General features: G+C 47.0%; 2 protein-coding genes across 12 annotated transcripts in view; one reads left to right on the forward strand and one right to left on the reverse strand.

Annotated features, from left to right (window-relative positions):
- Positions 1-1,138: 1,138 nt before the first annotated feature.
- Positions 1,139-20,602, forward strand: MEAK7 (MTOR associated protein MEAK7). 11 transcript variants are annotated; one of them, XM_084812851.1, is made up of 10 exons: positions 1,139-1,280; positions 2,203-2,313; positions 3,041-3,361; positions 4,707-4,900; positions 6,212-6,442; positions 8,062-8,206; positions 10,410-10,850; positions 14,042-14,160; positions 15,413-15,592; positions 17,084-20,602. In XM_084812851.1, exons 4-10 carry the CDS (start codon positions 4,730-4,732, stop codon positions 17,204-17,206), a joined length of 1,410 nt encoding a protein of 469 aa, XP_084668977.1. In that variant the 5' UTR covers positions 1,139-1,280; positions 2,203-2,313; positions 3,041-3,361; positions 4,707-4,729; the 3' UTR covers positions 17,207-20,602. The 11 variants fall into 11 exon arrangements, with proteins under 11 accessions (XP_084668977.1, XP_084668976.1, XP_084668980.1 ...); XM_084812850.1 differs by lacking the exon at positions 3,041-3,361 and adding an exon at positions 3,943-4,085; XM_084812854.1 differs by lacking the exon at positions 3,041-3,361 and adding an exon at positions 5,616-5,740.
- ATP2C2 (ATPase secretory pathway Ca2+ transporting 2) overlaps positions 19,800-23,688 on the reverse strand; it is a 59,263-nt gene continuing 55,374 nt past the window's right edge. Inside the window, exon 27 of the mRNA XM_084812845.1 lies at positions 19,800-22,413. Within this exon, the coding sequence (XP_084668971.1) occupies positions 22,292-22,413 (122 nt within the window). The 3' untranslated portion in view covers positions 19,800-22,291. The remainder of the gene's footprint in view (positions 22,414-23,688) is intronic.

Consider the following 23,688-nt stretch of genomic DNA (forward strand, 5'->3'; position numbering starts at 1 on the left):
GTTCTTTGGAGGAATGATCAGGTAAAAATGGAACAAGGGAGCTTCCTGTGGCATGGAATGAAGACGTTTCCTGAGGTCGCCTTCTACCCAGCTCATAATAGTTAAAGGGGTTGAGAGCCCTGACGGGCAGAAAAGCGATTCATACGTTTTGTTAGTTCCAAATTACTAGTCGCTTCCTTTGTCCATTTGTAAAAATTTGTCCATTTTTACTTTGTGATATATTTGTTTTGTTGTTATATTTTGTTTATACCCAGGGCTATAAACAATAACACGGAACTGATTAATACACACTTTTAGGCTGCAGTCCTATACACGGGGCACAATCCTATGCATGTTTGGACAGAAAGAAGCCCTGCAACTCCCAGCATCCTCCAGGCTGTTGTTTGCTGGGAGTTGTAGGGCCTTTTTCTGTCCAAACACGTGTAGGATTGCACCCTTCCCGTAGAGCGAGCCCCATTGAATTCAGTAGGTTTACTTCTGAGTAGACCGCCTAGATTGCACTGTAAGTGTATTCTTTTGCAGCAGACTCTGGCTGGTGGATCTCAGCGTTCATCCAGATCATCCACCCTGATTAACTTCTAATGCGTTAAGTCCTCGTTTATTGCGCCAAAGGAAACCCCTTCGGCCCCGACAGCGCAGCCGGGAATCGAACTCGCGGCGCTGAACCCTCCGCGGCTTCCCCGCCTCCTTTACCGACGACGTTCCCATTGGCTACGGCGACAAAAGTGGGCGGGCCGGGCGTTTGCTTTGTGACAAGTCGCCACCGCCAGAGCGCTCATCAAACCATAGAGAGGGAAACAAGTCTAGAGAGAGTCCGCCACCCGCTCAGACCTCACCGGAACTTCCGGTTTAAAAGCGAACTGGTTTCCCGCTCCCGATGCGAAGGTTGCAGCACGGAGAAGTTGATTCCTAGACCGGCCAAGTCCCAGAGTGCCCATAGAGAATTGCGGCCGATGGAGGAGCTCAATGTTTTACCGGAACTTCAGCCCTTGTTGCCACTCTTCGTTTTCCTAGCTCTAGGCTGCACCGCCGCCTTCGCCGCGGACTGATCGTGGCGGTGACGCAACCCTCAGAACCCGCCTCTGCGCCCAAGCGGGCGTTCCTATTGGCTGAGTGCCCCGTCGGTCAAACCGCCTGTGGGGCGGCACCTCAAGAGGAGGCCGCTCGGAGGCGGAGAGCGGCGGCGCTGGCGCCGCTGCGGCCTGTGGGGCTTATGAAGCGGCGCTGAGGGAAGCCGACCGTCGAGGGGTCTTCCGAGCCTGAGGGACCCTCGCTGCCAAGTGAGGAGGAACCGCCGGACGGGATATCAGCGAAGGGGGCGGGGCTCTCATGAATATTAACGAAAGGGGCGGGGCTCATGAATAGCAATGAGGACGTTATGAATTATTCATAAGCCGCGCGCACGTACACACACACACAATGTGGCGGCCGATGAGGAACCACGTTTATTTGGGGGGGGGGGGGGTTATTTCTGTTTACTGAATAATTAATATTCATGATTGCTCATGCATATTCATAGCCGTGCCTCATTAATAATAATGAGCTGTTTTTTAAAAAAAACAACACACACACTTTAAATTTGGCTCTTCTTTCAGGTATATTTTCTTATGTTATGTGTCTGTTTATAAAGAGCTTAGGCAGCCCACAAACAGGGAAAGAGCCCCCCTCTTCATCTTCACCACAACACTGTGAGGTAGGTCATGCTGAGAGGGACGGAGGGACCCTCAGAGATCACCCAGGTGAGCGTTATACTGGCGTCAGGATTTGAACTTGAGTCTCCCTGTTTCAAGTCCAATGCTGAATCCTCATCGCCAAGCTGGAAATAAGTTAACTTTTTAAAGACCTCCCCCCCCCCCCCATGGTGCCTGTAAACATTAATCTGTTGACGTTAAAACTGAATACACTGCCAGGGTCCTCAAGGCCTTCGTGTTGCACGTGAGGTTGCCAACTTTTCAGGCTGTCTCTGTGGCTGTGCCTGCAATGGCAGCTTCATGGATAGGCATTAGCAAGCAAGGAAGGCAGATATGAAGGGCGGGAACCACTTTTCAGTTTCACAGCTCTTAAACGTGTTCTTTCTGGCAGGGAAGGATGAAACAAGCTCCTTGCAGCTGTACTTTCTCTGGCTGATTTATGGGGCTAGGTGGGGCTTCTCCTTGCCATGACTGCCGTCAGTTAGAGTTGCCCGGTTTCTTTTTCTGGCAGGGCTTCTGTGCCATTAACATCTGCACACCAGGCAGGATTTTAGGTGAAGCTTTTCTTGGAATGGAGAGTAAATGAGAGACATTTCAGTGGCTCAATTTCTGTGCACTGTGGGTGAGTAAATAAATAATAAATCAAAACAACTTGGATTAAATAGAGCTGTAGAAGGCTGCTTGGAAGACAAGAGGTGTCTGCCTTTCAGGTGCCCTTTTCCCTCCCATAAAATGTTTTAAGCCTTCCGTGACTGTATGATCTGAACAGGTGTCTGGGAGTTGGCTTGATTACCCTAAACAGGAGCGGATGAACAGTCATTGTGTACGATGACAAAGTGTGTTCCTGTTGCTTCTGGTATGTGTCTCTGTGGTTTCCCCCCCTTTCTTTTCCTTTCCTCTGACAGGTTTTAGGTAGCTGAACTTTGTAAATAATTCATACTTGTTGGGCTTTGATCATTAATTTGTATTTCTATCACTGAAGCTTGTTTAATAAAACGCACTCATGTTACATGCTTGGTTTTAAAAACATTTTCGGCTGGGTGTATTCCTTTCATCTCCTCCTCCTCCCCCCCCCCCCCCGGCCAAAAGGGACTGCTCAGTGCAGTGAAGTGAAGAATGTGGTTATAAATGCTTGTAGCATCCGTGTTGCAAAAGTTTGCCTTTCCCCATGCAAATAAGGAACCCACAATTTCAAAAGTGCACTTTACAAAGGTGGAACTCAAGCAGTCCTTTTGTCAATGCAGCAAATGGCTTTTATGTCAATTGAGGTAGGATTGCATGCTTCGCTTATCAAGTGTCTGGGTGTCATTAGTATGGTCAACTTTTTCTGCTGGTGTGCATTTTAACAGGGACCCAGGGACAGAAATCATAGAATTGGAAGGGGGCCTATAAGAGCATCAAGTTCAACCCCCTGCTCAATGCAGGGAACCAAGTCAGAGCATCCCTGACAGGTGGCTGTCCGGCCTCATCTTGAATGCCTCCAGTGTGGGAGAGCCCACCACCTCCCTAGGTCATTGGTTCCATTGTCGTATTGCTCTAACAGTCGGGAAGTTTTTCCTGATGTTCAGCCAGAATCTGGCTTCCTGTAACTGGAGCCCATTATTCCGTGTCCTGCACTCTGGGAGCATCGAGAAGAGATCCTGGCCTTCCTCTCTGTGACAACCTTTCAAGTACGTGAAGAGCGCTATCCTATCTCCCCTCAGTCTTCTCTTCTCAAGGCTAAATATGCCCAGTTCTTTCAGTCTCTCTTCATAGGGCTTTGCTTCCAATCAAACAGCCAGAGCTTTCCCCACTGTCTCCATGTTGTGACTTCTTTGTGTTGGACAGCTGTTAGACACACAGCAGCCGGGCTGAAGAAAATAGGTCGGGAACCTCTGTGCCATCTCCGCTACAGTGATGCAAATATCTGTGTGCATGTGCTGGAGAGTTAAAGAACAAAGAGGAGATGGAGATGAACAAGGAGATGATGCGTTTTGACATTACAAAATCTATAAAAATCTATAGTAATAAAAGTTGGTGTCTGTCAACACCATAGTATCAAGACAATGAGGCCGAGACACCTGAAACTTGGTATGCATGCTAGGGGGATCCTAGGGGTGTGAACCTCAGGGTCATTTAGTTTTTAAAATGCGTTAATAATTTTTTCCCTGGGCATTCACATATCTGCATGCCCATTAGGGGAGGAGTGTTCACACGATTTTTATGTCATGTCTAATTTGACCTACAGTCTTTCCCATTAACTCTTTCCCAGCCCATCTCCAGATGCCCCCACCAAATGAGGCGAGGCAAGTGGCTTCTAAGGGAAGTGCCTTTTCAGTGGTGGCACCCCGGTGGTGGGATGCCATCCTCAGAGAGAGTCACCTGGTGCCTACATTGAGGTCTTTTTGGCACCAGGTGAAGACCTTTTAATTTTCTCTGGCTTTTTTGTCCGTCCGTTTTGTTTTTAAATGTGTTGTGTTTTTAGATCTTACACTGCTGGTGGTTTTTACTCTGGTTTTTATGTTTAGCTTTGGCTATTGGGCAGTATAGACATGGAGTAAACAGATTAATTAATTAACACTTGGAGGAGAATTGCTGCTGTTCCCCCCCCCCCCCCCGCTCATGCTGGCTACGTACTACTGGCAGTTACTTCCAGGCCTAAAAGGGCTCAGGTGGTCTGGTGCCTTCTGCGCTCCTGCTTCCCTGAGGCTTCCGGGTCATTTGACCCTTTCTAATAGATGCCAGTAACACCGAGCGTTATTGATCATGCTGTGCTAAATCAATCGTTGAATCGTATTGGTTTCTCCATTTCTATCAACCTCTGCTCTTGCCCACGTTGACAGGGAGGGTGGTACCAGAGGGCACCTTAAAGACCCTACATTAAAAAAAAAAATGTTTTGAGTGCCCCATCCCTTTGCTTCTTTCACCCGTTCAGTGGTTTCACAGATCGAGTGTGTCCGCTCCTTCCCCGGATGCTGTTTGGAGACTGGTCCTTCATTCTGGTCTTGTTCTTTTTTCCTTTCATCGTCCTCGTAGGATTCCACCATCTGCTGGAGAAGATGGGCAACGTGGAGAGCAGAGGCTCCTACCAGAAGCACCTCTCGAGGTTTCTTCCCGACGAACAAGCTGACATTGACAATGTCTTTAGTGTCTTGTCTGTGTCGGATGAGGCTGTTGCGGCAAAGGCAGGGAAGTCTGCCAAGAAGGGTGTGACTCTGGCGATGCTTAAGGCAAGGGAAACCATCCTGTTCGATGATTATGATAATAATAATAACAACTTAATATTTGTGTAGTGTTTCCTGAGTGTTTGAAGTGCTTCATGGCCAGTATGGCAACTTGCCTCAGGTCAGCTACTAAGGGTCAAACTACATGTTTCTGTAAAGGTAGAGCTAGCAGCTACATCTTTCCTTCCCCTCTTTCTTACTCAGAAGTAAGCATTAGGCCCCAGATCTGGATCAGAACCCTAGCATGGGAGATGGTGGGGGGGGGGGTTGTAGGGATTGGGTCCAGCACCTCTGCAGATGTGCCCCCATAAGACATGGAAACTGATTCTGAGTCAGATGGGGAGGTGGAGGTGAAAGGGATTGTCGAGGCATCAAGGTTGCAAGAACGGGGTGTGGGGCAGGTGAGAATAACAGTGACAGAGAGGACAAAGCCCAGCTGCTCTCTAATCGTTTGGATGACAGGCAGAACAAGCCCGTGGGAATGCAGGTTCCTAACGAAGAGGAGGAGGGTGCAGGAAAAGAGTCCCAAGAGTTAGATGTCAGGTGAAAAGGGAGGAGCAATGCAGGGTCATGAGGCACTCCATGAGACTTGAAGGGAGGGAGGTGTCCCCATGGAAAGACCCACCTTGAGGTCAGGACTTAGTAGCCCATTCAGTTTGAGAAAGGGGGTCTGTAGTAGTGGGAGTTCAGTAGCAACTATTATTCATGGTGCTTTATCCAGGGGAGCTACCTGAAGCCTGCTGTATTATGTGAAGCCTGCTAGGAAAGCTTGTTGCTGATTGCTGCAAGAGGATATCGTCTGTAGCCTGAGGCAATGCCACTTTGCCTGTAGTTTGTATAATAAAGGTAATTGACTGGAAACACTTGTCAGCTTGACTGCAAATGAAGCCAGGGGCCAGGCACCTGACAGGCTTTAACCCTTTACCCCCCCTCCATGGTGGTCTCAATCTGGATTGAGGGCTCCATGCCTGCAATTTACAGAGCAAAAAAGTCTCTGCTTCAGTGGAGACTTTTTTTCCCCTATGCAGATTGCAGGCACGGGCCCCAGATCCAGACCACAGCATGGAAGGGGGTGTATTTTTATTATTAAAGAACTTTTTAACACACCTTTCAGATTAATGCCTCCCCCCTCTCGCTCGGTTTAGATCCTGATCTGGATTGGGTCCCTGTGTTTATGTAGGAATAAAGGAATAAAAAGCTGGTTCTGCATTGGCTGTGGTTTTGCTCCTCCTTTCGTGGGGTGGGCACCTTTCAGTTTCCTGACCATTCCTCCTGGATGACTGAACTTGGCTGCTGTGTTTCATTCCTTTTTGCTAGGCCTACATCAAGGAAGCTCTGCCTGAATCAATGGTCGCAAGGCTGTATGATGGGATGAAAAGCATCCAGCTGACGGAGAAATCACCTGGTCCTAATGCCCAGGTGGTAAAGGAGCAGTTCATTGTTTTTATGTCGGCACTCTTCAAAGGCAACGCCGAGGAAAAAAGTGGAATTATCATGAAAATGATCTCGAATGCTGAGGGATCTGTGAAGGGAAGTCAGATCCTAGAGGTAATGAAAAAAACAACACCATGTTGCATTTGCATGCAAAAAAGATGGGGAGAGTAGTTGGAGTTAGAGCAGGCTGGAATAGGCAACTGGTGTCCTCCAGAGGTTTTGGACTACAGCTCCCATACTCCCCGACAATTGGCCCATGCTGGTAGGTTTCCATTAATAGCTGTAGTCCAAAACCTGTGGAGGGCACCAGGTTGCCTACCCCTGAGTTAGAGCAAAGATGGGGTGAGGTGGTGGATGAGGGAAAAGCTTTAGGAACCTTGGACTGTTGCTGGAGCCTTAGTAATTGTGTTGGTTGTAGAGTGCAAGGAAGGTGAGATGTTTCAGATCAGCTAATGTTTGAGATGCTGTAGCAGTGATAGACCATGGGCAGCAATGTAGAGTGATGGACCATGGGCAGCAATGTAGAGAGCCTCAGCTATTGGGCAGTATAGACATGAATAATAATAATAATGATGATGATGGAGCTAGAGCCAGGAGTCAGCAGCTAGGAGCCAGGTATCAATAGCTAGAAGCCAGGAATCACGAACCAGGATTTGGTAGATACTGTTGCTTTCACCCAGGCAAAGCCTTATAGTTCTTCCAGGTCAGGGGGAATCCAGTGGCTGGCTTGAATAGGGTGGGCTGAGTCACTCTGGTGCTTTGCAACACTTCACTGCCCAGGCGATACTCCAACCCAGCCTTCACCAACCTGGGTCACTCCAGATCAAGAGCGCAGAACCTCAGGCCCATGGGCCTAATCCAGCCCTTATTGCTTCCAGCCAGCTCTCCAAGGTTTCCCAGATGGCCATGTCCCCTTCCCCCAACCACTGGTCATTCAGTGGTTTTCTGATGTTTGCACTTTTTCCCCTTCCAAAAGGTTGAAATGCCTCCCCTAAGGCTTTGTTAGTTACTGGCAATAAAAGCTTGAAGATAGTATTTTTTGTATTTTGGCCCTGCCCATTTTGCCTCTGGCCCTGCCCACCACTGGAATGCAGCCCCCGAGAGCTTCTCTGAAATGGAATTCAGCCCTTGGGCTGAAAGAGGTTCTGCACCCCTGCTCCAGGTGTTTTGGAGTACACTCAGGTCATACCTGACCAACCAAAATGCTATCTGAGGATGATAGGGATTGTAGTACAAAACATCTGGAAGGAACCTGCTGGGGGAAGGCTATTTCAACCCATAGACTTGGCAGGTCATTGCAGAGGGCAGCAGCATCCAAATTTCTAGGTTCCCGGTTTTGATCCTGGCGATTCCTGACATGGTGGAAATGGAAGCCCCCAACCCCAGTTCTTTTGATTCCCTAGCACATTGCCAGTCTTGGTGAAGGGGAGTTCACAGGCAAATCAAGCATATACCAACTGCGTGTATGTATTGGCGATCTCTGCAGGCATTTTTAGACATGCCCCCCTAAGAAGGCCCTGGTGGGTGAAACACGCTGGGCTCAGAATAAAGTTAAAAAGTATGTTTTTCAGCATCTTGAGACCTGGTCTCTCTCTTTTTACTAGTTGCTATTGTCATCGATGTATACGTGCTCATTTCTGCGTTTGTTAGGAAGCCTGTTTCTTTTCTATGTCTGGTATTTAAGCATTCCACATAGGGGCAAAAAAACACAACCCGAAAAACCTCTCTTGAAGTTTGCAGAGGATCTGGTTGGCTCCACAGTTCACGTGCTGAACTACAGGAATGAGCTGAAGGGCTGGCATCCGAAGAATATGCATAATTCACCCACTGGAGTGAAAGCATTGGCCGCTCAGCTGATATCTGAACTGAAATCAGCGGGTGAGTTGTGGGAAGTTCATGTTCATTTTGCCCTACGTTCATGGCTTTTGCCCTAAGCCATGGCAGGCTAACATTAAAACAAGGTAAGTTCAATAACTCTCGCCCTTCCCCTTCATTCATTCTCTCTCTCTCTCTCTCACACACACACATGCACGCACGCTCGCTCTCTCTCTCTCTCTCTCTCTCTCTCTCAAGGTTGATTCAGGAAGCAATGGAAGATTTGGATTTCATTAAATGGCAAAAAGAAGGAACGTTTTAAAATGTTAGAGAACCATCATTGGAGAGTTGTATTCTGGGTTTGAAGTTATAAGGGAGAACAGAAAGCTTCAACTTGATCTGTTTAGTACACATAACAGAATTTTGGTTGGTGGTGATTGTCATTATTATGCATTTCTTAGCTGCCGTTCAAAACTGCAGCCTTCGCAAGATGGCCTATAATATATAAAGTACGACCCTGTGTCAATATAGCAAATGTATATAATCATATATTAATTATAAAATCAGTTTTAAAGAATCATTAACAATATTGGCATATACAGTCAATCAAAACCCTTTTGATTAAAGCCAGAGAAACAAGCAAATGTTTAAAACATTCTTAAAACAGTAACAGATGGAGCCCATGAAATATCTTTTGGGAGGGAGTTCCAAAAAACAGGAATCACCACTGAGAAGGCCCAGAAGCCACATTACAGACCTTAGTGGGTCAGTGAGTAGAGCACCAATGCATACCAGTGCACCTGGTACGGAACGGATGTAATATGTATTTATTTATTATTATATTCCTATCCCGCCTGTTTTCCTCTCACAAGGAACCCAAGAGGGCTCGCATAGCCCTCCTCCACTCCATCTTATCCTCATGACAACCCTGTGAGGTAGGTTAGGCCGAGAGTCAGTGACTGGCTCAAAGCCACCCAGTGAGCTTCATGGCCAAGTGGGGACTAGACCCTGGATCTCCGGAGTCCAGGTCCATCACTCTAATTACTGCACCACATATGATCTGACTATCCCTAACAAGGCCTTCCAAATCACCTTCAAAGGTGGCTCCACGTAGAGTGCATTACGGTAGTCCAGCCTGGATGTAACTCGGACAGGCATAACTGCTCCTGGTCCTACTTTCCCTAGACAAGGTTGCAGCTGAGGTGCCAAGCAAAGTTGGTAAAAGGCGCTCCTGGCTACTGCTGCCTGTGCTTCCACAGACGGTGTCAAATCCAGAAGCACCACCAAGCTACACACTTCGCTCTTCAGAGAGAGTGCAACCTCATCCAACACCAGTTGAATTTCTCTGTCCAGCTTGGCAGAGTCACCCACCATTTTATCTGGGTTATGCTTCAGCTTGTTCATGCTCATCCGTCCCCAAACCACCTCGAAGCACCTATTCAGGAGGTGTAGATACTGCAAACAGCTTGCTGTACTCCAGGGGTGGGCAACGTGTAGCCCTCCAGATGTTTTGTCCTACACCTCCCATCATCCCTCACCCTTGGCTCTGCTGGCTAGGGCTGATGGGACTTGTAGGCCAAAGTATCTGCAGGGCCATAAGTGATCCACACCTGCTGTACGCAGAAGAAGAGCCCTGCTGGACCAGACCAGTGGTCCATCTAGTCTGATATCCTGCTTCCAACAGTGGTCAGTCAGATGCCTCCTGGGAAGCCCGCAAGCAGGACCTGAAAGCAACAGCCACATCCCCAGCCGTTGTTGCTCCCCAGAAACTGGTATTCAGTGATACGTTGCCCTGAATATGGAATTGCATCTAGCAGTTGGGACCAATAGCTGCTAATAGATCTCCTCCTCCATTAATTTGTCTAATTCAGCCCTCGATGGTGACGCAGTCTGGCCCTTCGGGACTCCCCAGAAGTCACACACCTCTCCTCTGGCCTCACCCGCTTTCCCTGACAACTGATTGTTGGGTGGTTTCCCAGCTTTTGTGAGCATTTTTCCCCTTTCTAACAGAGTGAAATGCCTCTCCCAAGACTAAAAGAGCTTTAAGCATGAAAATGTTGGTATTTTTTGTATTATTGGCTCTGCCCCTTTGGCCCCATCCACCACTGGAATGTGGCCCGCGAGAGCTTCTCTGAAATGGAATTTGGCCCTTGGTCTGATTCCCTTTCAAAGGTGTCTGTCCCAGCGGCCACATTTTTCAGCCACCCTTCTGGAAAAGAGCAGCATGTCCAAATGGCACATACGTAATAGATGTTTCCTGCTTCAGATGGGATTAGAATCGAGGGCGGTCCAGCGCTGGATGCCGTCTGTGATGAACGCAGCATTGAGGACTGGATCTTCCGGGTGCCACAAGTCTCTGCTTTCCTCAGTGTGATTGTCCAGCAGGGGCTGCTTGTCCTGCATTCTCTCCCGGATCAGGCCGGAGATGCCCTCCCCTTGCTTCCAGCATGCAATGGCGTGAAGGGACACCGTTTCGTCAGCCTCCTCGACCTCCCCTCCGTTGCTTACATCAACTCCCACCTGCCTTCCGAGCTCCAGCACAAGTGGAGGCTGCTCTTTGCCTCTCATGTTCACGGGGAGAGCTTCACCCAGCTGTGTGGGCACATTGTGAACAAGGGCCCCTGCGTGCTGGTTCTGAAGGATGCCGACGGCTTCATCTTCGGCGGGTTTTCCTCGTGCTCCTGGGAGGTTAAGCCGCAATTTCAAGGTAAGGAATCCAATCCTGTTTCCCTAAACTCTCTTAAGGCGCAGTCCTATGACCGCTAGCCAGAGGCTAGATGGCCATAGGATAGGTCGGTTCCCTGAGAACTGACCCTCCCCCTCTCCCATTCTGCCTCATGGGCAGCGCAGAACGGCTCTGCGCTTGGACGAGGAGTGTGGAGCAGTGAAAACGGGGCATTCCTGGGGGCGTTCCAGGGTGGAGAATTCAGAAATCCGGTACGGCACATTCAATGTGTCCAGCCGCCGCTTCCCCCGCTCTGACTTCCCATGGCTAGACAGCCGAAATCAGCTGTCTAGCTGCAAATGCAGGGTGGCTGAAGTGTGGAGGGGACAATCCCCTCTGCACTTCTCCTGCCCTGCATTGGATAGGCGGTCACCTCCGAGTTCGGAGGCAGCCGCCTATCCCAGTAGGATTGTTCCCTTAGCTTATTTCTGTCAGGCGTCTTGGGCCCTCCGATTTTTGCAGAGATCCCAACTGTGTGGCTCTTTGTGCTGTGGTGCAGGGCTCTGTGTCCTTCCTGTTTTGTGTTTTTTACATGAAACGTTCTGCACCCCAACAGCCCATGTTCTGCGCCAAAACAGAATTCTGCAGTGTGAATGAATTAGACAAACTGAGCAGTTCTGCACAATTCATTCTGCGTGTTTCCCATAATTGGCTCTCATTGTCAGCTCTTGCAGGAGTGGGGAGCTTCTTTTAGCCCAAGGGCCAAATTCTGTGGACAAGCTCTTGGTGGGGTGGGGGTGAAGGCAAAAGAGGGTGGGACCAAAAGACCAAAATCACCAGCATATTTTAGCTTAAAGTTCTTACTGCCTGTAACTAAGCCTTACAAGAGACTTTTCAGCCTTTTAGGGGAGTATAGCCCTCTGGGAATCCTGGAGGGCTGGATTGGCATCCCAGAAGGGCTGGTTTTGGCCCTCTGTTCTGCACTCATAAGCTATTAGGAATCTTATTCTGTCACTGCTCCATCTTCTGAGGTTTCAGCAGGTTTTAGTGATACACTTGCAAGCCAATCTTTATGGGCATATGGGCTAGAAACATTCTCTAATTTTTAAGACTGAGCTTCTTGAGAAGCTGAGGTTTGCACTCAGTATCACAGTTTATAGTTTTTTTTTCACCCTCAGCGAATCTTGGTGTATGCACAGCCCAGACTGGGTGTCCCAGTCTCCCTTCCTAGTTCAAGTTCTTTTTGAATCCAATAACTGAGTAAACTGAGTAAAATGTAGGCTTGGTTAGATTTTAAAGGAGTGGATGCTGTTAGAGTGACTGCTACACTTGTCCACTAGATGGAGAACTTTTCTGTGCTTTCAAAGTAAACTCTAAGCAGCACTGTAACCTCTGGCTTGAACAAAATATACAGAGTAGCCCAAAAGTAGGTATACAGTTGTTTAGAGTGGCCCAAAAGTAGGTATACAGTTGTTTAGAATGTTGATGGAAGGGGGAGAGAATGTGTGAGTAGAAGATGTGTGAGTGGAGTCAGAATGACAGTTGGGAAGAGTGAGTGACAGGGAGTGACAGTTAAATCAGTTAAGTGTAGAGAGTGAGGGGAGTGAGGCCCTTAAGTAGGTATATAGTTGTTTAGTTTTTAGTTATTATTTTTTTACTGATATTGTGAATGATGGCAGTGAACTTGAGTCGAGAACAAAGAAAGTGGATTCTAAAGCAGTACTGGAAGACTGAAAATTCTCTCCCCCTCCCATCAACATTCTAAATAACTGTATGCCTACTTTTGGGACACCCTGTATAGGGAGGATTTGGAAACTAATGGGGAGTGGGAATATGAGCGTTTCATGAACCATCTCTTCCATTCCCAGAAGGGAAGATCCAAGTCGATACACATGTATTTTAAAAAAGCTGCTGCTTAATAAATCAGGGTGCCTTTTTAGTCAATCAGGGTTTGTTTTGTTTTTTTTAAATAACAATTAACGGATTAACCAGTGAATGGAGCAATCCTATGGCTCCTAGACAGCATCTGAGGGGCCATAAGAGAGTTCAGATTCCTAGCTCAGAAGAACCGAGGAAAGAACCGTGCCAATTGCTCTTCAAGGTTGGGTAACTTGAACTCAGAGAGGAGTTCAGAGGGAGTTCAAAAGGAGACCAGAGAGGCCAGGATACAAGGAATCCCAACCCTCAGCCAGCCTCCTTCCCTCCCCATCCAAAACACATTTGTGAGACGGGCAAAAAAGCTGTCTAGTGAAAAATGCAGGCTGGGAGGTCGGGGAGGTGAAGATTGCCTCTGCTGCTCCTCCTGCCCTGCATAGGGTGATCATAAGCCTCCGAATTTGGGGGCTTACAATCATCGAGGGCACAATCGCTAGGATTGTGCTCTAAATGTTGCAGTACTGTTTTCTAAGCCTGGGAGGGGAACCTCCAGCCCGTGAAGCTGTTCCCCGGGTGAAGCACCAGGTGGAGCTCCCTGATGTCATCCAGCCCGTAAAGGGCCAGGCGGCGGCGGTAGTGGTGGTAAGAGATTATTCAGCTCCCTCACCCCACAATGTTCCCACCACTGTTCTAGGTCTGCTGAGTTTGTGGCTTAGCTAAAATTTGAACAACAGGCTTCCTGATTTAAAACTACAGCTTCTTTCTTAATAACTAAGTTATGGGAGCCAGCATGGTGTAGTGGTGAGAGCGTTGGACTGGGAGCCAGGGGATCCAGGTTCTAGTCCCCACTCAGCCATGGAAGCTCACTGGGTGACTTTGGGCCAGTCACAGACTCTCAGCCCAGCCTATCTCACAGGGTTGTTGTTGTGAGGATAAAATGGAGAGGAGGAGGATAACGTATGCTGCCTTGGTTCTTTGAGGAGGAAAAAAGGTGGGATATAAATGTAATAAATAAATAAGTTGATATGTTGTTCATGGGGCAGGGAGAGAAATGATAGGATTATAGATGGGAAGGAATCAGAAACTAGTTGTTACCAGGAGGTGGAAGAACGTTCTCCACAGATCAGCCCTCCCCACAACACAGGACTAATCCACCAGCAGGTCAAACCGCCCACCTCCCAGGAAGGCAGAAACAAAATCTGTTTGTGCGTGTGACACAGTGCAGTAGAACATCCCTATTTGTTTTTCTCTTCTCGAGGACATGCATTTCAATTAGGCTCTGTAGGAGTTGATTCCAGCGCATTGTCCTATGTTGTTTTCCGCCTTTGGTTCATGACTCTTCATTCCTCCATTTACAGGCAACAACGGCTGCTTTTTGTTTTCCGTTTCTCCCTCGCTTGCAGTCTTCAACTACACCGGCTACAATGACCACTACATGTACTTGAACCATGGGCAGCAGACAATGCCGAATGGACTTGTAAGTAAAAAGCAGTTGCCAGCCAGAGGCCGTAGCTCAGTGGTAGAGCCCTGCTTTGCATGCAGAAGGTCCCAGGTTCAATCCCTGCCATCTCCAGGTAGGGCTGGGAAAATTCCCACCTGAAACCTTGGAGAGCTGCTGCCAGTCAGTGTTGACAGTACTGGGCTAGATGGACCAGTGGTCCAACTCAGTGTAAGGCATCTTCTTATGTTCCTGTGTACAGCATTCCCAGTATGGTACTTACAGTGGCATTCTGTGGTTCAGCTTTTGCGAGATTGCACCAATTGTGTCTGGGGGTGGGGGGAGATCACATATTTGGATGGTCAACCCAGAATTTGAGTTGGTGAAAAGATGAGCTTCCTGCAGCTTGGCAGATGGCCTTTGCCGAGCATCCGATTGAGGGCCCGTTGATAGTGGCAGCAGAACCATGTGGCACTGCTTTTTCTGGACTGTACCACTTCAAGGCTTCAAGTAGGGGGGCTTAGCTTTGAATTGTCCACAAACAAACCGCCTTATGGATAGAAAATGAGCACAGGAGGGAGGGAGGTGCTGGGGTGGGGGAGCTCTCCCCCCCCCCCAAGGACTGAATTCAGTTTTGAAGAAGCACTCACGGGCCACATTCCAGTGGTGGGCGGGGTCAGAGGCAAAGAGGGTGAGGCAAAAATAAAAAAAATGCCATCCTATTTTAGCTTAAAGCTCCTACTGCCGGCATCTAAGCCTTAGGAGAGGCATTTCAAGTTTTTAGAATGGGAAACAAATTGCTCCAAAGCCAAGGAACCACCAAACAATCAAAGGTGAGGGCAAAGGGAGTGGGGCCAGGGGAAAGAGGCGTGGCCATCTGGGGAACCCTGGAGAGAGGGGATGCTGGTATTTTTGGTAAGTTTTGGTACTCTTGGCCCCACTCCTTTTGCCTTTGTCTCCACTCCCCCCCCCCTTTCTGGAATGCCGCCTGTAAGAGCTTCTCCAAAAGAGATTTGGCCCTTGGGTCGAAAGAAGTTTGACACCCTCATACTAGATACACCGTTGGTCTGATCCAGCAGGGCTCTTCTTCTTAGCACAGCAAGCTGCTTTCAGTTTCTACGCCAGTCTTCCCCTACCGGCTATTCTTGAGATGTTTCGGACTTCCACCCCTTGGCTTACCTTTTGGTTGGGGTGCCACTGTGTGGCCTTCCAGCTCCTTCTAACGGGCCGCCCACAAGATGCTGCTCCCCACCCTCCCTTGTGCTGAGTGGTCATCTCTTTCCCTTCCAAGGGTATGGGCGGACAACACGACTACTTTGGGCTCTGGGTAGACAGTAACTACGGGAAGGGCCACAGCAAAGCCAAGCCCAGGTGCACCACTTACAACAGCCCTCAACTCTCGGCCAAGGAGAACTTCACCCTGGATGCCATGGAGGTGTGGGCGGTGGGAGACCTCCCAGAAGATGGCAACGTAAGTGACCGCCAGTGTTACCGGTCTGGCAAAACCAAGCTCATGGTGGCGTTGAACCTTCCACACTGGGTGATGAGTTACTAACCTGTGCGTGAAATCCATGTGTTAAGACAGTTCCCAGCGTGCACATTGCCCCTTCCACAAGCCCCAGGTGATGCTGTGGTGGAGGGTGGACACTCTTGTGAAGGTGCTTCTGTGCCATATAGATGGTACCTAACTGGTGATCAGTGCTAATCTCCTGTTCGGGGATGTGGGGTATATTAGGCATGTGGGTTTGAGTCAAAGACAGGGAGGAATAAAATCCATTGGTCATGAGTAGCTCAGGAAAATAAAATCGTTTTCACTTGGCACTGAAAAATTAGTAAAATAGGTGCCAGCAAGTGGGTTCTCACAACTGGGGTGTCACCATCAAAAAGGCTCTAAAAGTTTATGGAACTCCACCCTTATCCTTTCCGACACCAGACTAAGCACGTCCTGTTTGCTGGAGCTTTTTAATGGAGCAATTAATATTGTTCTGTTCTTAGCTGCTATGTGTGTTTTTTTTCTTTTGCTAGGCTACTTCATCTGTTTGTATTTTATAATCGTGTTAATCGTGTTTGTAATCCGCTCCTAAATGATGGAAAGGTGGAATGTAAATCTTTTAAACAAGTAATGTAAATATTTTAAAGTCATCTAAAGACACCCCTCCTCCAGCACGCACACATTCACACTCATCTTATCCCCATCTCTTAACTTAATCCAAATGTGACAGTAGCAGTAATTTCTCTTCTGGAAGAAAAAGGTCATGTGCGCTACAGGGGAAATGAGAGAGAAAGAGCCCTAAAACGGAACAGTTTTTTTTCCGGTCCTTAGGTCTGGAGGAGTTAATCCTGCTCTGTTCAAACTCCATGTTCTCTGCCAAGCAAGGGAGTAGAATTTCCCTGTCCCAACACCAGTCCTGCAAATCAGTAACACATTAACCATGTTTTAAAATAATTTGGCAAATCGTTTTTAATACCCATGTGTTTCATGCCTAAGATTTTTTTTATGGAAACTGGTAGGTTTTATGTTTCTTGGAGCTTGGGGTGGTGGCTCACTCACTATTTCTTTCCAACAAAAATATCAGGGCATCTTTGTGTTCGTTCGTTCCCACCCCCAGTGGTGCCCCGAGCTTTCCTCTCAAAAGACTTAGCGATCAAAGATTACGCTCTGACGTAGGCTCTGCTTCTCTAATCCTTTCAGGAAGCCCTGTAACCTGATCTAACCTGTTAGACTGGACCAGTGAAACAGGCCTGTGTGTGTGAGCCGCAGAACCCGTTCTGCTATTTGCAGAGTGGTAGGATGGACAGGGAAGCGATGTGACTTCCCTGTAGCAGACTTGGCAAGCATAGGAAAGGGCTCAAATGTGACTCCAGTACAGGTTAACCGTGACCTGCCCCGTTGTTGACTTTTTGTGCTGACTCTTCTTTTTGTTTTTTTTCCAACCTGTCTCCTGGGGGGGGGGGGGGTTAGGGGAAAGGGCAGAAGAGCGTTTTGGATGTGGACCCTGAGGCCCAGGCATTACTAGAGATGATTGGGAAGAGCCGCCAGAGTGACGGATTACGGGTGCCGGCTGATGATGAAGGTGACAACTGAGAACAGGACGCCGGCTGATGATGAGGGCAACAACTGAGAACAGGGCTTGGAAGCTCCTGCCTGCTGCTGAACAGAGGGCTCTTTGGGAATCACTCTCTGAACTCTCTATTTCCCACATGTCTAAACTAGATAACACAGTCATTCAAGTGTAATGTGTTTTTCTGGAATAGCAGGTTGCCTACGTGGAAGACAAATTTTATGAGACAGTGGGGTGTATTCGTAAGGAGTGGGTGGGATGGGATGGATGCATGATTTAGGTAGACGACTAAATTCTTAATCATCCAGGGTGAATATATTTACAAGAACAAAATAATAGGTCCCTTTTTTACTTCTCCTTTATATCAGTTGTAATAGTCACAATTTTTTTTGCACATTCTGTCTGAATGGTCCAAGCGAGCTTTCGAGCTTTCTATCAAAAAACAGTTTCTTAAATGGATCACAGCTGGTTTTCACAACTCTAAAAGGGTCTTTGGAAATGGTCTTCCATGCAAGCCTAAGCCAATTTTGTTAGGCATTTTGAATATTGTAGAAATGAAACTCGGCTTCTGGATTAGCATTGGCAAATCCATATTTGGAATGTTTAGATGCAAGAGCTGGAAACCAGAACTCTGGAGGACTTTTTTTTACTTTTAAATGGTGTCAGACTGGAGTCCTAAGTCCCTGACATAAATGTAAAATGTGAGGGGGATGGGCAGATTTCAGTTTGGGGGTGCAGTGCCAGTGATAAGTCACGTCTTTCAGCCAAACTTAGAGATGTTTGAAGCTCAAAGATCAAATGTCTCTGCGAGGTATTCCTGAGAAATGAACTCGTGTAATCATTTAAGGCCTCCTTTGGGATTCAGCCTAGAACCATTGCTAATAGGGCTCGCATGGAATTTTCACTTGGGGTTTCATGTGGCCATCCACATTTCAAATCTGCATCTGTGCAATGTGAAACATGCAGCAAATGAAAGGATCTGCTGTTTGCAATGCAGGATGCAAACGTTTGAGCCACATGAGACTCCGTCATACTCCAAGGAAGTTCTGTGTGTGTATTTTGTAAAGTTGTGTGTCTACAGACATTTTCAGCCTTAAGATGGTGAATTTCAGAGCAGACAGTTAAGGTTATTGTCTTGGACACAACAAATGAAAAATATCCATTCCCTTTGACAGTGTGAAAAAAAAGCTTCTAGCTTAGTGCTGCTTGGACTTTGCAGATCACTGGAAGGCAGAGAACAAAAAGAAAAACACTCTAAAGTGAAAAGCAGCATGCAAAAGTGTCCTTTGGCTTGTTCATATATTCACTCAGGCTGCTCAGGCATAACTTCCACAGAAGCTGAATAGCAGCAATTTAATTCTGATCTTCGAAGACTAGAACATCTTTTATTTGCACCACCGACTTCATGATGACACGTTTAAGGCCTATAACCTTAGAAGGAGCTGTTTTGTTCCATGGGCTTTCTTTCAATAATCTACCAGGTCCACGGGGTATTTCCTCCCCCCTGAATGCACTGATAGCTGATAAAAACACCTCCAAAGTTCCCTTGCAAAAGCCAAAGACCTATTTAAGGCTAAAAACTTACTTGGGACTAGGTCCCCTTGAATTCTGAGGGGCTTCCACCTTGAAATAAAGATTCAGGCCGCAGATGAGAAATAAAATCATGCTCTGCGGGTTTTCTTCTTTCTGTTAGAATCCATTTGGAGTGATTCTTCAGCACGGTTTTTATGGGATAGAAGTCCCAAGCCAACAAGTGAAGCATGGAATGGAAAATCCACCACACCCTTCCCCAACCTGGGCCTCTCAAGATATTTTGGACTACAACTCGGATTAGCCCCAGCCAGTTTGGCCAATGGTAATTGATGATGGAAGTTGTAGTACAAAACATCTGGAGGCGCCCAGACTGGAGAAGTCTGATCTACGTATTAATCTAATGTAGCTGTGTGTCCTTTCTGACTGTGGCTTATCTAGCTGTGGTCTAGCCCTCTACCCTCACTGACAACCACCTTATGGTCGATGATTATTTCTTTTAAATACTTTTTATTCTATTTTTAATCTTTATAAATGAAATAAACAATAGTAACAACCCAGTCATTATCTACAGTTTCCAGCAATACAGTATTCTTAAGAGGACACAGCAATACAAGAGAAAGAAGGGAAAAAAAGAAAAAGAGAGAGAGGGGGGAAAGAAAAAATCAAAAGAAGGACAAGGGGGGAAGAAAGCAAAAGGAAAAAAGGAAAAATATAAAAAGTTACTTCAAGGGATTAAATTTAAACTGCATTACACACAGACTTCAAGTATCATTCTATTTTTAAAAAATTATATCATTGCCATTATGGTCGATGATTATTTCTTAACTTTTCTTTCCTGAGCTTTTTATCTGGAGAGGTCAGGGACTGGAACAGAAAGCTACAGGCAAGGCATATTCTCTACCTGTAAACCCCCCCCCCCTTTATTATTCAGGCCTGTTTTAAGTTCGCTCCCCCTACTATATCCTAAGAGCCTTGCTCAGCCCACGTCATTCTCCAGCCTCCCCCATGGTCCAGAGGGGGAAGTTCTAGAGAGAAGCCAGCTGAAGAATGGTTTGCACGTCATCCCTCCTTTTAGCGGAAGAGCCATAGCGCAGTGGTAGAACCCATGTATTGTATGCAGAAGGTCATGCTGGCTGGGGCTGATAGGAGTTGTAGTCCAGAACATCTGGAGGGCACCAGATTAGGGAAGACTGCCATAAGGACTGAGTTGCGCTAGTGGGTCACTAAACTGCCTTGTTATAGAAAGCTATTTCCCTGACGCTAGGATCATAAGCCCTGGGTCCTGTGAACAGTAAAGGGTGACCGGATCAGCAGAGGCACCTAGATTCCCTTAGCAGCTGAGGAGGAGGATCAAAGCCATGTTCAGCTTGAATGAATTGGGCCATAAGAAATGTATAGAGTTGATTTGACAAGGTGTAGTTGGCCAAGTGTAAATCTGGACTAGTTGTATCTTTTGATACTGCTCCAGCCAAATCTACTGGTATTACTGTGGCATTGTCCTGGTTCTGTTTGGCATTTTTGGTCTAGGGTGTCCACTGTGAGCTTGCTTTGAATGAGCACATCCACAAGCATTGTTTTTTTAAACTGAGGGTGAAATCATTGTTGCCTAAATCAATCCCACTTGCTGTTCATCAATTAACCAGCTGCCTACTATGCCAGTTACCTCCCATCATATTTAGAATTCAACTTGAAGCAAGAGGGAGATGTTCCATGCTAGTAGAAGAGTGTCAGTTGAAGGCTGAGACCAGCGTGGGAAATCGTGTTCTTTTATGATGCGAATCTGTGTGGTTTTTTTACCGCTGCGAATGGTTTTATAATAATGCCTGTCAGGTCGCCTATAGCAAATTGACAGCAACAAATAAAACGTGTCAGGTACTTTCTGTAATTCCTGTTTCCTGCAATCTCTTTTTCAGTAAGATATTTTTCCCTATTTCCTGTATTCTTATTTATTTATTATTTATTGCATTTGTACCCTGCATTTTTTCCTCTTGCAAGGAACCCAAGGCGGCTTACATTATCCTCCTCCTCTCCATTTTATCCTCACAATGACAACCCTGTGAGGTGGGCTGGGCTGAGAATCTGTGACTGGCCCAAAGTCACCCAGTGAGCTTCCATGGCCGAGTGGGGACTAGAACCTGGATCTCCCAGCTCCTAGTCCAACACTCTTGCCACTACAGCATGCTGGCTATTGGCAGCCACTGTCCCGTAACGGGCATGTTCGGCCTGCAAAGTAGCTGCATTTATTTCATTGTTATACTTCTAATGGAATCTTGACAAGAAGAAAAGTGGAGATTATGACATTGCATTTTTCACCATTGTAAAAGCTGCAATGACAGCTTGGGTTTTGGAATTAGACTGGAAGAAAACCAGTGACCACCAGGGACTGGTGTTTGGGTTTGTGTGTTCAGGGCACCATTCCCACCTGTCATATCCTGTTTCCACAGACAGGTAAGTTATCTCCTATCATTTTGTGCTCTGCAGTGCCTCACCTTTCTCAGCCGGAGGGCTAAATCCCATTTCAGAGAAGCTCATGGGGAGGGGTGTGTGTGTGTGTGTATACATTCCAGTGGCGGGTGGCGCCAAAATACCAAAAACATCAGCATATTTCAGTGTAAAGCTCTTACTGCCACTAACGAAGCCTTAGGAAAGGCATTTCAACCTTTGAGAATTGGGGAAGGCTGCACAAAAGCCGTGAAACCAGGGGGTGGGGCCATTTGAGGAACCCCGGAGGGCAAGATTGGGACCCCAGGAGGGTCAGATTCCCCCCCCCCACATCTGAGGTTCCACACCCCCCACTATAAGCAATGAATCCAGAGCATAGGAAATATGCTCTTGTTTAAAGATTATTCTCATGTAACTTCTGTCCTTAGCAGAGATAAGGCAAGAGGCTAGTCCTCGTGACTTATTTTAGCCATTTGCTTATAGAGAAGAAGATATCTATCTCAATCATACTATTAATACTCACTAGTATCGCTAATTATATATTTTGATCGCACTCTTCCTCAAAGGAAATCAGGATGGGAGACACCCCCAGCCTCATTTTATTCTTCTCACCCCCATTTTACTCCCACAATAGCCATGAGGTGTAGGTTAGCTTGAGCAGCAGTGACTGGGCCAAGTTCACCCGGTGAGCATCATGGGTGACTGGGGATGTGAACCTGTGTCTTTTTGCTCCTAGTCCAACACTTTAATCACTGTGCTACATTAGCCCTAGAAGACACATTTTATTAACAAAAAGACTTTATTGCAACTTAAATAAATAAATGAAGATGGATTTCCCCCTTTTTTCTTTCTGGTCCCTTTGCACCATTCTCCTGCCCTGTAAAAGACAGTATTGTAAGATAAGAGGGGTGTAACTGGGAAAAATCCAGTCCTTCTGGACAGTTTCAATGGACTGGACAGCAATTTGGAAGAAATCTGATCAGTCTATGATAGTTCTGTTGACTTAGAGTTGCTTGGAAGTATTCACAGATGTATAAAACGAGGATCAAATAGTCCCATGCGAGTTCCAAAATCTGAGAGTTTCTTTCAAACAGCATTCCGGCCCATGTAGAGGGAAAGCTGTGTTCTTTTAGTCACACGACCTCCAGCTGGACATGCTGTGTTTTTGATCGGTGGCAGCAATATATCTCACACACTTTGACCAGTTCCGAGATGATAAAAACAGAAGAAGCCAAGGTGGTGAGGAACAACAAGTCTGCAGAGGACGGAAAGCAAATAAACTGTTACTATTGCTGATGGGCAGACAAGTTGGAATCTATTGTGCACTTAGATGAATCATTCCCATTTTCGCCCTAAGGGACTGCTAATGAAATGGCATCTTTGGTTAAGACAAAGGGGTGGGTGGAAATGGTTCAGGTCAAATTGTTTTGGCCCTAAAATGGCACAGCTTGGGGTGGGAGTGAATTTTTTCAAGGGGGAAGAAGAATATCTTGAACATTTTCAATGGGAGGCACTTACATTTGCCTTCACTCCCAAGTTTCAAAACTGGATTATTATCCTCCCAGAAGCCAAGTTCAGTTTGTTGAGACAAGACATTGTGCGAGTGCCTTCTGGGATGACAATAATGCCAGCTGGCCACCTAAAGGAGAGAGGGAAAACACTTTTAAAAGATGGATTTCATGGCAAAGGTAAATATCCCCCCCCCCAAATGTTTTGGGTATCCTGTCTGGAAAAAAATAACTAACGTGCTACCCCATTTATCTGCCTAAAACAGAGTGGTGAAACAGGACGGACTTTTTGATTCTCCCTAGTCAAGACCTATGTTTCAGCTGCAATCCATGATGTCACCAAATTCTGTATTGCCTCTCTTAGAATATAATTTTGGCAGCTTATGACACTCATCTCAAATACCAGGCGAACATCTGAATAGTCTTCTCTGGCTCACATTTAAACCAAGATGGAGAAGAGGTCAAGCCCTCCTGCCCACTGACCATCCTTCTCAAGTGACACCAAGAGGGAAGTTATTAACATTCCTCGTAGCACTGGGAAAACTACATTGCCCAGGGTTCTTGGTGTCTGGCTCATAGTATTATGTTGGGTGCCAGGGGCAGGGGTGTGACAGGGAGACAAACATCCTTCCATCCCACTGCTGGACCAGAAAGCTAAGTGGATAGGTTGGAGGAAGGAGGGACAGGTTCACAATTGTGCTCCTGATAACACCATTGGGAGTATGATGTGGTTCCACTGGGCTTGAGCCTGGAATAAATCGAACTGTTTTCAGCGTTTGAGGGCTGGGGAGGCAGGGGAAATAATTTGGCTTTCCAAGTCCAATTTTAAGCCTGATGGAGGACGTTCGCACCATCACCCATGCATTGGCTTAGAATTCCCAACCCCTGGAGGGAATTGCCACTGTTATCTCGGATCTGGGATCAGAGATAACAGAGGGGACTCCCTTGCATGCCACTCTCCCTCCCATTGGGAGGGGGAATGGCATGTAGTGGAATCCCCTCTTATCTCCAACCTTAGATCA

Source organism: Heloderma suspectum, chromosome 8 (assembly GCF_057233095.1).
Source record: "Heloderma suspectum isolate Gila_16-S chromosome 8, 16-S_ref, whole genome shotgun sequence".
Classification (NCBI taxonomy): Eukaryota; Metazoa; Chordata; class Lepidosauria; order Squamata; family Helodermatidae; genus Heloderma; species Heloderma suspectum.

What these genes read in the sequence shown, in the direction of transcription:
- MEAK7 (XM_084812846.1), top strand. Translation starts at nt 1,613, where the DNA reads ATGTGTCTGTTTATAAAGAGCTTAGGCAGCCCACAAACAGGGAAAGAG. An exon ending in GACCCTCAGAGATCACCCAG is followed by an intron (nt 1,740 to 4,706) that starts GTGAGCGTTATA and finishes TCGTCCTCGTAG; the next exon opens with GATTCCACCATCTGCTGGAG. An exon ending in AGGGAAGTCAGATCCTAGAG is followed by an intron (nt 6,443 to 8,061) that starts GTAATGAAAAAA and finishes CCTCTCTTGAAG; the next exon opens with TTTGCAGAGGATCTGGTTGG.